The 12,404-nt window shown below is 51.3% G+C and overlaps 1 protein-coding gene across 2 annotated transcripts in view; it reads left to right on the top strand.

The window, feature by feature from the left end:
- Positions 1-12,011, top strand: part of ABL1 (ABL proto-oncogene 1, non-receptor tyrosine kinase) — a 137,301-nt gene extending 125,290 nt beyond the window's left edge. For both annotated transcript variants that reach the window (XM_065928237.1, XM_065928238.1), the window contains exons 8-11: positions 2,216-2,368; positions 3,932-4,021; positions 4,336-4,500; positions 8,324-12,011. In XM_065928237.1, coding sequence (XP_065784309.1) covers positions 2,216-2,368; positions 3,932-4,021; positions 4,336-4,500; positions 8,324-10,032 — 2,117 coding nt within the window. In that variant the 3' untranslated portion in view covers positions 10,033-12,011. The remainder of the gene's footprint in view (positions 1-2,215; positions 2,369-3,931; positions 4,022-4,335; positions 4,501-8,323) is intronic.
- The last annotated feature ends 393 nt before the right edge of the window (positions 12,012-12,404 follow it).

Raw genomic sequence — 12,404 nt, 5'->3', positions numbered from 1 at the left:
GCTCTTTCATTTCTTTCTCATTACTTCATTCTCTTTTTGTTTCTTTTGCTTCTTTTTCATTTTAAAAATCTCTTCTCCCATGTTTTCTCTCCAAAATGAGGTAAAAGTGAGGTTTTTTTTTCCTCTTCCAAAATAATTCAGATGAACTCTTTTCCCCCACTTAACAACTTTGTCTTCTTCACTCTTAGATTGCCTGGATGTGCAGGGCAGCCAGCCCACCCTGCAGGCACCCAGGGTCTGCCTCTGCGGAGAGAATGCTGCAGAGTCTGGTTTGGGATTCAAGTAGAATGTTCCTCTCTGAAGCCTTGTGTGACAGTATTTTCTCTTGTTTTAAAAGACTTTTTGTTATGCAGATTGTCAGCAGGCAGTCAAGGAGGCAGTTACCTGATGACTCCAGACACTCGCCACCCCCCAGCTTTGCTGTCTTCACCTTGTGGTACCCTCTCACCCTACACCCCCCCTGCCCAGCCCCGACCCTTGTGATTTCAAAGCAAATTCCAGACAGCATACTATTTTGTCCATGAATATTCGTATGTCTCTTAAAGGCGACTTTTGTATTTGTAGAACTGCAAGTTGAGTTTAGTTTCTGAATTTTGCGTACTTAGTTGCTCAGTTGTGTCTGACTCTTTGTGGCCCCTTGGACTGTAGCCCACCAGGTTCCTCTGTCCATGGGGTGTTTCAGGCCAGAATACTGGAGTGGGTTGCCATTTCCTTCTCTAGGGCATCTTCCCGACCCGAGGATCGAACCTGTGTCTGCTGTGTCTCCTGAATTACAGGCAGATTCTTTACCTGCTGAGCCACTGAGGAGCTGGTTTCTAAATATTAGCAAATATCAATGTTCAAAGCTCCAATTAATCATAAAAGTCACGTTTTTTTTTTTTTTAATCTGTTTGAATTGGGATGAAAATACAAATCTCCCAGTGCGATTAGTTGACGATGTCCTTAAGGTCTCCTCTAATCTGTAAACTCCCTTCTTATCTCTCTGTGTCTCTCGCTGGTTATTTGTGGAAGAGATCCTGCCATTTGTCCTTTAAAGTTTCTCACATTCTGGATTCTGCTCACTGTTTCTCATGTTCCTCAGTCTTCACATTCCCAGAATATGGGTAGTTGGACCTAGACCCCTTGATCACATTCAGGTTTGATTTGTTTTGGTAAGAGTACTTCATAGGAAGGAGGGTACCTTTGATCATTAGCCCCGTAATTCTTGATTTTCCCTGTCTAGAGCCACTGATTTATGAGGAGGTTGCCAAATGACAGTTTTCTAGTTCTGTCATTCCTTACTCATTTATGAGCTCCATACTTTTATAAGAAGAAACTTCCTCTCTCCTACCATCTGATTACAGTAGGGGGTACAGTTTATACAGGAAAGACAAGATAAATATACACTTTCTTGCCATTATTTACCACTTTCCATGATAACAGATTGATTTCTTAATACCCTCCAGTGGTGACCAATTAGGTTTTGTTTTTCTTTTGTAGTATTATTACAAGCTCTGGGATTTAATTATATTAGAGTATATTATGGATTAATCCACTGCAGTTGTTTTTTAAAATTGATATTCAGATCGTCTCAACTTTGGCCCGTGGAGACTTCAAAGTATTCCTGGTTCTTTCTGACAAAACCCTATAGTCTTCTATAGCATCCGTGCTCTCTGAAATGAATAAGATACTCCAGGTTCATTCTCTGCCCCAGACCTGAACCACCCACTTCTCCAAGGAATTCTGGTTCCTTAGTGGGACCTGGAGTTTCAGTGATTTCGTAAGATTTTAATGGAGTTTTTGGAGTTGGAAGGGACCTTAGAGATAACTTCACATACCCAGCAGGGAGAGGTGCCTGTTGAAGGCATGCAGCTAGTTAGTCACAGAGCCACAAGTAGAAATGGCCTCTTCAATTCCAGTCCTAGGTGTCTTCCACCACATCTTCCAATAAGATAGCCATGCTCCCTTAAAGAGCCTGGAGGGGCTGGTCATCCCAGGCCCCTTCTCTCCTACAGTGTGTGTTAGTCCGTGGGAGGGAGTGACTGGAAAGCCTCATTCTGTCCTGTTCTGTCCAGGGCCGTTGGTAATTAAGAGCCTCATAAAATGTCAAAAGTGTCTGTGCTGCTTCTGAGGGTGTAACTTCTGAAGTCTGCTACGCAGTTAGCCAGTTTTAAATGTGGTATAGTCAAATCTTAAACGCATCTTGAACAGTCTTGCTCTTTCTTTTTTCTTTTAGCATTTGGAGTATTGCTTTGGGAAATTGCTACCTATGGCATGTCACCTTACCCAGGAATTGACCTGTCCCAGGTGTATGAGCTGCTGGAGAAAGACTACCGCATGGAACGCCCGGAAGGTTGCCCAGAGAAGGTCTACGAACTCATGCGAGCATGTGAGCCTTCTTCCCCTGCCGGTTCTGATATGGGCTCTGTCGGCAACCCAGTGCAGGGCATATGTGTAAAGTGAGGGGTTAAGAGTGCCCCATTTCCTCTCTTCCTTCCCCTTCTTCAGAAGCGACGACTGTAACAGTTTGGTACTTTTTTTCTTTCTTAACTTGTTTCCATGTTTCTATGCACCTTTATTCATACATAGTATTTTATGTGTGAGGGTTTTTTGTTTTTCACAAAAAATGAGACCAACGGATACAAAACCTAGGTGGATAAAAGTCACTCAGAATATTTGCCTACTATACCAGAAATTTGCATCTATTAATAAGAAACCCAGGGTTGGCAACCCTGTGAACTGTAGCCTGCCAGGTTCCTCTGTCCATTGGATTGCCCAGGCAAGAATACTGGAGTGGGTTGCCATTTCCTTCTCCAGGATCTTTGCAACCCAGGGATCCAGTTTGCATCTCCTGCATTGGCAGGAGGATTCACTACCTTTAAGCCACCAGGGAAGCCCATGTATATTATGGACCCTAAAATTTCAGCGATTTACACACACACACACACACACACACACACACACACACACACACACACACACACACACACTATGTGTGTGTGTATGTATGTTACAGGTGTGTATATATGTATGTTATGTGTGTGTTATAGGTTGTGTGTGTGTATGTATGTATGTAATATGTGTGTGCATGTATAAAATGTATAAAAATTTATCACCTCAACTTTTTTTTTGTACTTAGCAGTGAAACAGGCCTGTCTTTCCATGTCTGTGATTCAGAACAAGTGCACTCTCTTCCCCCTACTTTCCTGTCTCATATATTTATGTAGCTGTCTGGGATCTATTGCATGATTTATTCATTCATCCAGTCCTCTTTTGATGAACATTTGGTTGTTTTACACATTTGGGGGTTTTTTTGTTTTTTTTGTTTTTTGTCATTATAAACAAGGCAGGAACCAGCACCCTCATATGTAGACCTCTATGCACTTTGCTAGTACTTTTAGAAGTTGAACTGTTGGTTCAGGGAGCTATGTGCATTTTAAATTTTGATAGGTTTTATCTTTTTCTCAAAAAGGTTATATGAATTGATACTCTCAACAGAAGTTTCCAAGAGGGACTCTACGACTTCACCTAACAGGGCTTAGTCATCCCTTAATCCTCATTTTAATCTTGTTTTAATTAGTACATCTTTCCTGATGAGGAATTTGGGCTTTGATATCCATGAAGTAAGGGTAAAGTAGGAAGCAAGCTACTGGGTTTAGTAACTTTGTACATTTGCTGGAGGCAGGCTGGTAAAATCCTATTTGTAAATGTAGTTGTTGCTGTCAGCCTGTCTCTGGGATTTTAGACTCCGTATTCCTGTCAGTATCCAAAATCTTCTCAAATGCTCGATGTCTGTAATAGGACACAGTGACATTCATCACTTTAACTTGTCACAGCAAAAGATGCTTAAGCAGGATTGGAATGCTTAATTTCCAGACTTTCCACTGAGAATGTCTCATCCCCCTGTGTTAGCAAGGCCTCGTGGGCAGTCTGACTTGGGTCTCATCCTCAGGTTGGCAGTGGAATCCCTCTGACCGGCCCTCCTTCGCTGAGATCCACCAAGCCTTTGAAACGATGTTCCAGGAGTCCAGCATATCAGACGGTAAAGTGCCCTTCCTTGGGGTGCCCGTGGTGGGGAGCAAGGTCGACCTGGGAGGGACAGCCGTGTGGGGCCCAGCCCAGTCCTTCAGTCCACTTCCTGCTAGAGCGCGTGGGCCAGCATCTCGCCTGAGAACAGAAAGTGGAGCAGGGGTACTGAGGGTGGCTTTCCATTTCTTGCAGCCAGGGTTCTGAAAACTGCTCGAGTACTGTTTCTTCAGTGTGTGTCCCTTTTCTGTAACCGTATATAGATGACTACTCAACATACCACTGCGGATGACTGCCGGTTTTGTTCTTAATTTTTTTGGTGTTTCTTAGAGGTGGAAAAGGAGTTGGGGAAGAAAGGCATGCGAGGGGTTGCAGGTACCCTGCTGCAGGCCCCAGAACTGCCCACCAAGACGAGAACCTCCAGGAGAGCTGCTGAGCCCAAAGACACCCCGGACATGCCCGAGACACCCCACTCCAAGGGCCCAGGAGAGACCGGTATGTGCCCACCCCCCACCCACCTCAGGGGCCCCGGGGAGGCGACCCTGCACTGGCAGGCAGGCACATCCCTCATGAGTGGGCCAGCTGCGAAGGGAGGAAAGTTCTCCTTTTCTCTGCACTCTCTGCCCACCCCGCCCCCCGCCCCCATCAGTCAGGAGCCATTGCTTCGGCACTCAGTCTAGTCAGATAGGCAGAGGTGTTCATGAAACCTACCAGGAACAAACCCACCTTTTCATGTATCATTCACACTGTTTGTGGTTGTTCTGCATTGTGGACAGATAGTGCAATAATAAACACTAAACCAAACAAAGAGCAGCTCGTTGAGAAAGCACTGATGTGAAAAGCTCACTGGTGCTGACGAAGCCACGAGGCCCCGTGGCAGGGCTGGGGTCCTCTCGTGGCCCCTGAGGAGAGACTCTGGGGCCGTCCCCTTGACTAGCGAGGGCAGAGGAGCACTGCAGGAGGGGTCAACGTGAGCAAACATGGATCCAGTGCTTCCTGTGTGCCCGGCTCTGCTCTGAGCAAGGCTGCTCTGGTTTTGCAGTTGCCCCCAGCCAAAAAAAAAAAAAATACAGAAGTCTGGATTCCAGAGCAGACCAACTGAGTGGAGATGTCTGCAGTAGGCCAGGTGTCTGGGTTTTTAGCTGCTTCTAGGGGATTGCTCTGATGGGCCACACACTCTGGGTGAATGGGAAGGAACAGGACAAAGCCAGAATCTCTAAGACCCCATGATTCCAATCTTTTCCATCATGTTGTTGTTCAGTCACTCAGTCATGTCCGACTCTTTGCGGCCCTGTGGACTGCAACATGCCAGGCTTCCCTGTTCTTCACCATTTCCTGGAACTTGCTCAAACTCATGTCCATTGAATCAGTGATGCCATCCAACCATCTCATCCTCTATCATCCCCTTCTCCTGCTGCCTTCAATTTTGCCCAGCATCAGAGTCTTCTAATGAGTCAGTTCTTGGCATCAGGTGGCCAAAGTATTGGAGCTTCAGCATCAGTCCTTCCAATGAATATTCAGGCTTGGTTTCCTTTAGGATGGACTGGTTTGATCTTGTTATCCAAGGGACTCTAAAGAGTCTTCCCCAACACCACAGTTCAGAAGCATCAATTCTTCAACATTCAGCCGCCTCTATGATCCAATGCTCACATCCATACATGGCGACTGGAAAAACCATAGCTTTGACCTTTGTTGCAAAGTAATATCTGTGCTATTTAATACACTGTTTAGGTTTGTCATAGCTTTTCTTCCAAGGAGCAAGCATCTTTTAATTTCACGGCTGCAGTCACCATCTTCAGTGATTTTGGAGCCTAAGAAAATAAAGTCTCTCATTCTTTCCATTGTTTCCTCATCTATTTGCCATGAAGTGATGGGACCGGATGCCATGATCTTCGTTTTTTGAATGTTGAGTTTTAAGCCAGCTTTTTCACTCTCCTCTTTCACTTTCATCAAGAGGCTCTTTAGCTCCTCTTCGCTTTCTGCCATAAAGGTGCTGTATCTGAGGTTATCGATATTTCTCCCAGCAATCTTGATTCCAGCTTGTGCTTTATCGAGCCCAGCATTTTGCATAATGTAATCTGCATATAAGTTAAATAAGCAGGGTGGCAATATACAGCCTTGATATACTCCTTTCCCAATTTGGACCCAGTTCATTGTTGCATGTCTGGTTCTAACTGTTGCTTCTTGACCTGCATACAGGTTTCTCAGGAGGCAAGTAAGGTGGTCTGGTATATCCCAGCTCTTTAAGAATTTTTCACAGTTTGTTGTGATTCACATAGTCAAAAGCTTTCGCGTAGTCAGTGAAGCAGAAGTAGATGTTTTTCTGGAATTCTCTTGCTTTTTCTATGATCCAGCAGATGTTGGCTATTTGATCTCTGATTCCCCTGCCTTTTCTAAATCCAGCTTGAACATCTGGAAGTTTTCGGTTCATGTACTGTTGAAGCCTAGCTTGGAGAATTTTGAGCATTACTTTGCTAGCACGTGAAGATGAGTGCAATTGTGCGGTAGTTTGAACATTCTTTGGCATTGCCTTTCTTTTGGATTGGAATGAAAACTGACCTTTTCCATTCCTGTGGCCACTGCCGAGTTTTCCAAATTTGCTGGCATATTGAGTGCAGCACTTTTACAGCATCATCTTTTAGGATTTGAAATAACTCAACTGGAATTCCATCACCTCCACTAGCTTTGCTCGTAGTGATGCTCCTAAGGCCCACTTAACTTCTCACTCTAGTATTTCTGGCTCTGGGTGAGTGATCACACCATCGTGTTCATCTCGGTTATTAAGATCTTTCTTGTATAGTTCTTCTGTGTATTCGTGCCACCTCTTCTTAACATCTTCTACTTCTTTTAGGTCCATACCATTTTTGTCCTTTATTGAGCCCATCTTTGCATGAAATGTTGCCTTGGTATCTCTTAATTTTCTTGAAGAGATCTCTAGTTTTTCCCATTTTATTGTTTTCCTCTATTTCTTCGCATTGATCACTTAGGAAGTCTTTCTTATCTGTCCTTGCTATTTTTTCATCATGTACCCATATTTTAAAAGTTGACTGTGTAGCTTCTATACATAGGTATTGTATATGTACTGCTGCACAAATATATTTACTATGAAATATAGCAAAAATATACACTTAAAAGGTTTACATCAGAGATAAATTATCCTGCTTTCTTTGCACACTCCCTGGACTGTTTTGCTTACCCTGCTTCGACAGCATGTAAACTATTTAGAACCCGGCCCCTCCATCCTCTGTTAGTCGTCCTGACGTCAGGAAGTGGAACAGTGGTGGGGAGGAGGGGCCGCTCTGAGAACTTGGCGGCTTATTAAAAGGCCAGTGATAAGCCATCATGTTCATTTACCCCCCATCAGTATTCATCTGAGAGGTATTCTGATATGTAATCTCACGGCGCGCCAAGAGTGTCAATTAGCTCTTCAGCCCCTGAAACAGAGCTGTGCATAATTCATTAGAAATTCACTCTCTTTGCCTTCCTCCAACGGGGCTGAGGTTTGGGGAGGGCCTCGACTTCCCCAGATCCGGGAGTCCTATGTGCTGCCTGCTGTTCTGACAGATGCCCAGTCCGTCAGCGTCCCAGGTGCTGACGGCCACCGTGCTGCCGCCGCCCTCAGAGGGAGAGCTCTGTCACTCACCCGCGGGAAGCTTGGCAACGCCAGAAAGATTTCTTAGGCACTGTTATTCATATTTAAAGAATGCCCATTTAAAAGTTTTAAAAGGTCACCCTTCTAGCTCCCCGAGCATAATAGCCCGTTGTCACTGCACCCTGTGGTACGCGGCCCCCTCCCTCCTGTCTGGCCTCTTGGGAGCCGCAAGTGGCCGCCTGGTCAGAGAGGTCAGCTCCTGACCCTGTGCTCGGCCTCACGTGGCCTGTACCCTCTAGATGGCGGTGTGCAGGGGCCTCTGCTGCTTTAACAGGTGTGGGGGGTTGGGCTCAGGTGCCCCAGCTTTTTGTTCTGCTGTCTTCAAGGAGAGAGACCTTAGCTCTGCCCGATAATAACACCACCAACATACAGTGACAATAGCTACTGAGGAATTTCGTGCCAAGAGCTGTGATAAATGCCCCACGTCCATTCCATTCTCACTGCAGCACTCCGGGTAGCTCTATTGTCCTCCGTTTTATCAATGAGGAAGCCGAGGGTGAGCAGAGACAAGTCGCTCCCCAGGGTCGGGCTGCCTCACCACACACGCAGGCCTGGCAGAGCCCAGATGCGAGGCCGCTCTGTGAGGACAGGCCAGCCGGCCCAGGCGAGGCTCTCCACTCGTCGCTTCTGGCCTGGACTCGTTCAACTCTTCCCTGTGTGTTTCAGATCCTCTGGACCACGAGCCCGCTGTATCTCCACTGCTCCCTCGAAAAGAGCGGGGTCCTTCAGATGGAGGCCTCAATGAGGATGAGCGCCTGCTTCCCAAGGACAAGAAGACCAACCTGTTCAGCGCCTTGATCAAGAAGAAGAAGAAAACCGCCCCAACCCCTCCCAAACGCAGCAGCTCCTTCCGGGAGATGGATGGCCCGCCTGAGCGGAAAGCGGCCAGCGAGGAGGAAAACCGGGAAATCAGCAACGGGGCGCTGGCGCCAGCACCCCCGGACGCAGCAGAGTCAGCCAAGTCCCCGAAGCCCAGTGGCGGGTCTGGGGTCCCCAACGGGGCCTTCCGGGAGTCTGGGGGTGCGGGCTTCCGGTCGCCCCACCTGTGGAAGAAGTCCAGCACGCTGACCAGCAGCCGGCTGGCCGCCGGTGAAGAGGAGGGCGGCGGCGGCGCCAGCAAGCGCTTCCTGAGGTCCTGCTCGGCCTCCTGCGTGCCCCACGGCGCCAAGGACACAGAGTGGCGGTCGGTGACCCTGCCTCGGGACCTGCAGTCCACTGGCAGGCAGTTCGACTCGTCCACCTTCGGAGGCCACAAAAGCGAGAAGCCGGCCCTGCCTCGGAAGCGGGCAAGTGAGAACAGGTCTGACCAGGTGACCAGGGGCACGGTCACCCCACCGCCCCGGCTGGTGAAGAAGACTGAGGAGGCTGCTGATGAGGTCTTCAAGGACGCGGCCGAGGCCAGCCCGGGCTCCAGCCCGCCCAGCCTAACGCCGAAACCCCTCCGGAGGCAGGGTGCGGCTGCGCCTCCCTCAAGCCCTCCCCACAAGGAGGAGGCCGGCAGGCCCAGTGCCGCAGGGGTGCCCACCGAGCTGGCACCTTCCACCAACCGGGCCGGGCCCGGAGCCTCCGGAGGGCCCAACAAGGCAGCCACCACAGAGGATCCCCGGGGGAGGAGGCACAAGCCCGCCTGCGAGTCCCCAGGGAGAGACAAGGGGAAGCTGTCCAAGCTCAAACCTGCCCCGCCGCCCCCGCCACCCACCTCCTCTGGCAAAGCCGGGAAGTCCTCACAGAGCCCGAGCCAGGAAGCAGCCGGGGAGGCAGGCGCCGGGGGGAAGGGGAAGCCCGCGGCTCTGGCTGCGGATGCCGTGAACAGCGACACCACCAAGCCCGGCCAACTGGGAGAGGGTGCCAAGAAGCCCACGCTCCCGTCCATGCCAAAGCCGCCAGCATCCACCAAGCCGGCAGGGACCCCGACCAGCCCCGCCCCTGCCCCCTTACCATCAGCACCCTCTGCCCTGGCAGGGGACCCGCCATCCTCCACCGCCTTCATCCCGCTCATATCAACCCGCGTGTCTCTTCGGAAAACCCGGCAGCCTCCTGAGCGGCTCACCAGTGGCGCCATCACCAAGGGCATGGTGCTGGATGGCACTGAGGCGCTGTGCCTGGCCATCTCCAAGAACTCGGAGCAGATGGCCAGCCACAGCGCCGTGCTCGAAGCCGGCAAAAACCTCTACACGTTCTGCGTGAGCTATGTGGACTCCATCCAGCAAATGAGGAACAAATTCGCCTTCCGCGAGGCCATCAACAAACTGGAGAACAACCTCCGGGAGCTGCAGATCTGCCCAGCAACAGCAGGGGGTGGCCCAGCGGCCACTCAGGACTTCAGCAAACTCCTCAGTTCCGTGAAGGAGATCAGTGACATCGTGCAGAGGTAGCAGGAGCCGCCAGCGCCTGAGGGCTCCCCGTGCGCGACTGAGACGGCGGGCGGTCGGCCAGCAGGACCCGCGCATGGGGAGCTTGGCCCAGAGCTCTGTGCCAGGCAGAGCGGAGGCCGCCGTGGAGCGCGGCGCCACTGCCTTTGTCCTGCCCGCCGTCCTCCTGCGCTCGCCTCCCCTCTCCGCCTGGCCCCCGGAGCCTCATTCGAGTTCTGTCTGTGGAGTTCCCACTCTGTGGACTGCAGTGGGCACGGCAGCCTCCTCCCCTCACGTGGGGCTTCAAAACTGAGCCCTCGGGGCCAGGCGGGAAGGTCAATGAGCACTTCCTTTCCATCTTCATCCCTGGAGGACCTCCACTGGCTCTGCCTTCGCCCCCTTTGTTCCGAGGAAGGAGCACCCTGAATGGGAGCTGAGTCAGCAGGGCTTGGGGACTGTCCCCTCCACTCACCCCAGGCAGCGAGTGTACACTTGGCTCACTCGGGCCACCTGCTGAGGACACGTGTCCAGAGCCACATCCCGGGAAGTGCAGCCCAGGGGTCACCCCGCCCCCCCCCCCCCCCCAACACCGTCTCCTCATGAAGGATGGCTCCTGACTGGGGGCTGAGACAGGCCAGGGCGCTGCCACCAGCCAGCCTCTGGGTCCCGGGCCCGGGGGAAGCTGAGGAGTCTGCGATGGGGGTAGCTTCCTCATCATCCTCTCCAGGTCCTCAGGGCCCCATCGCCCACTCTCCTGTGACGTGCACTGCTCATCCTGGATAGAAAGCTTGAGTCTGGAGGGTAGCAGGGTCATGGGGGAGCACACGGGGGCCCCAGAGGCTGGAGGGGGTGGCGAGCTTGGGGGTGCAGCTGGGCCCAGGATGGCCCAGAGCAGGGCCTGGGCAGGTCAGCAGTGAGCGCAGTTACCTTCCTTCCGAATTCCCAGGGGCCCTGACAAGGCGCTTGGTCTTCACTCGCAATTGATCTCTTTCCATTCCATCGTGCTCCTCTAAGGCAAAATAGATTCTTGCAGGGCTCTTTCCCTGGTGACAAGCCAGTCTTCAGCTTTCCAGAGTTCTTGAAGCATTTCCAGACTGCCTTCAGCACAGCTGCCTCCCCACAGAGAAGGAGCCGCCATCGGGCGCCCAACACGCCCACAGGAGGAAAAGGATTAGGGCACCGAAGCCCTGTCCAACGTGGGCCGCGCCCCAGTGGGCACGTAGCTTATTTAATTACCACAAGCAGCACTTAACCTAACGTTCCGGTGGGAGTCATCAGGGATGAAGAGAATCAGAGGAAACCCCAGGAAGTGTCTCAGAGAGGAGTCCTCAGCGTCATCTCCCCGGGCTGCCCAGGACTAAGTTCAGGGGGCAGGAACCCACGTGCCCTTGACCTTGACCTAGAGCAGCTACTGAAGAATGGGTCGGTACCTGCCTGGGCCTTGCTCAGGAGAACCCCTGGAGAAACCAGGAGGAGACCGCCTCCCACCTGCTCCCCAGGCTGCCCCGTGCCCATGACCTCACACGGGCCCCGTTTTTACACTAATCACCTGAGTTTGTCTTTTATTTCTCTGATAGAGGTGGTTTCCTCTGGGTCGTTTTATGCTGTTTTCACAGCGCCTCACCTCTCTGCCCCCCCGGGCTGCTGTGCCACGCAGACGGAGGGGGAGGGTGCCCGAGCACCGCCAGTGGCCTTGCAGACGAAGCGGAGCGACGCCCATCAGGTCCCCTCCACTGCCCGTTTCTATGAGGTACTTGTCTCTCCCCGTTCACACGATGTGCCACTATATTTTGCATTTATACTTTGGTATTACACTCTTTTGTAGACTCGCTCTTTTATAAATGATGTGTAAATAGTTTTCCACTGTCCTCCCTTCTGGAATGCCTATGGTGTCTTTTTTTTTTTTTTGGTCCAGTATATTTTGTTTTCTGTATATGACTCTGTGTTTTTTTGAATCCACATTCTCCTCCGTAGTATTTTTTAAATAAATGTTTACAACACCAGACCTTGGGCGAATTGCTGTGGTCCGTAATCCTTCCCTGTCATCCTCAGAGCCCTGGCACGTGCGTGGACAGGGAAGGAGCTAGGATTTCCCGAAGCAGCTGGAGGCCACGCCGTGTCGGGTCTCACATGACAGGAGAGAACATGCAGGACCCCGCGCCACCTGTGTCACCAGCCAGCCCTCGCGTCAGGCCCCTGTGCACCCGCGAGCACCCTGGCTCTTCAGCAGCCCCGAGAATGGGCCGTGCTCCCACACGGGCCGCAGCCGACTGGCGTGGGGAAGGAGGGCCACCATCAGCGGTGACGCCCGTCCCTGAAAAGGGGGGAGGAGCTCACATCCCGGATTCCTCTCTGGCCCGAAAGCGTTTGGCCCTCCCCAAGGGCTTTTTTTTTTC

The sequence above is a fragment of the Muntiacus reevesi genome, chromosome 3 (genome assembly GCF_963930625.1).
Source record: "Muntiacus reevesi chromosome 3, mMunRee1.1, whole genome shotgun sequence".
In the NCBI taxonomy this organism is placed as follows: domain Eukaryota; kingdom Metazoa; phylum Chordata; class Mammalia; order Artiodactyla; family Cervidae; genus Muntiacus; species Muntiacus reevesi.
The sequence above is the reverse complement of the archived record's forward strand: the minus strand, read 5'-3'. Positions and strand labels throughout refer to the sequence as shown.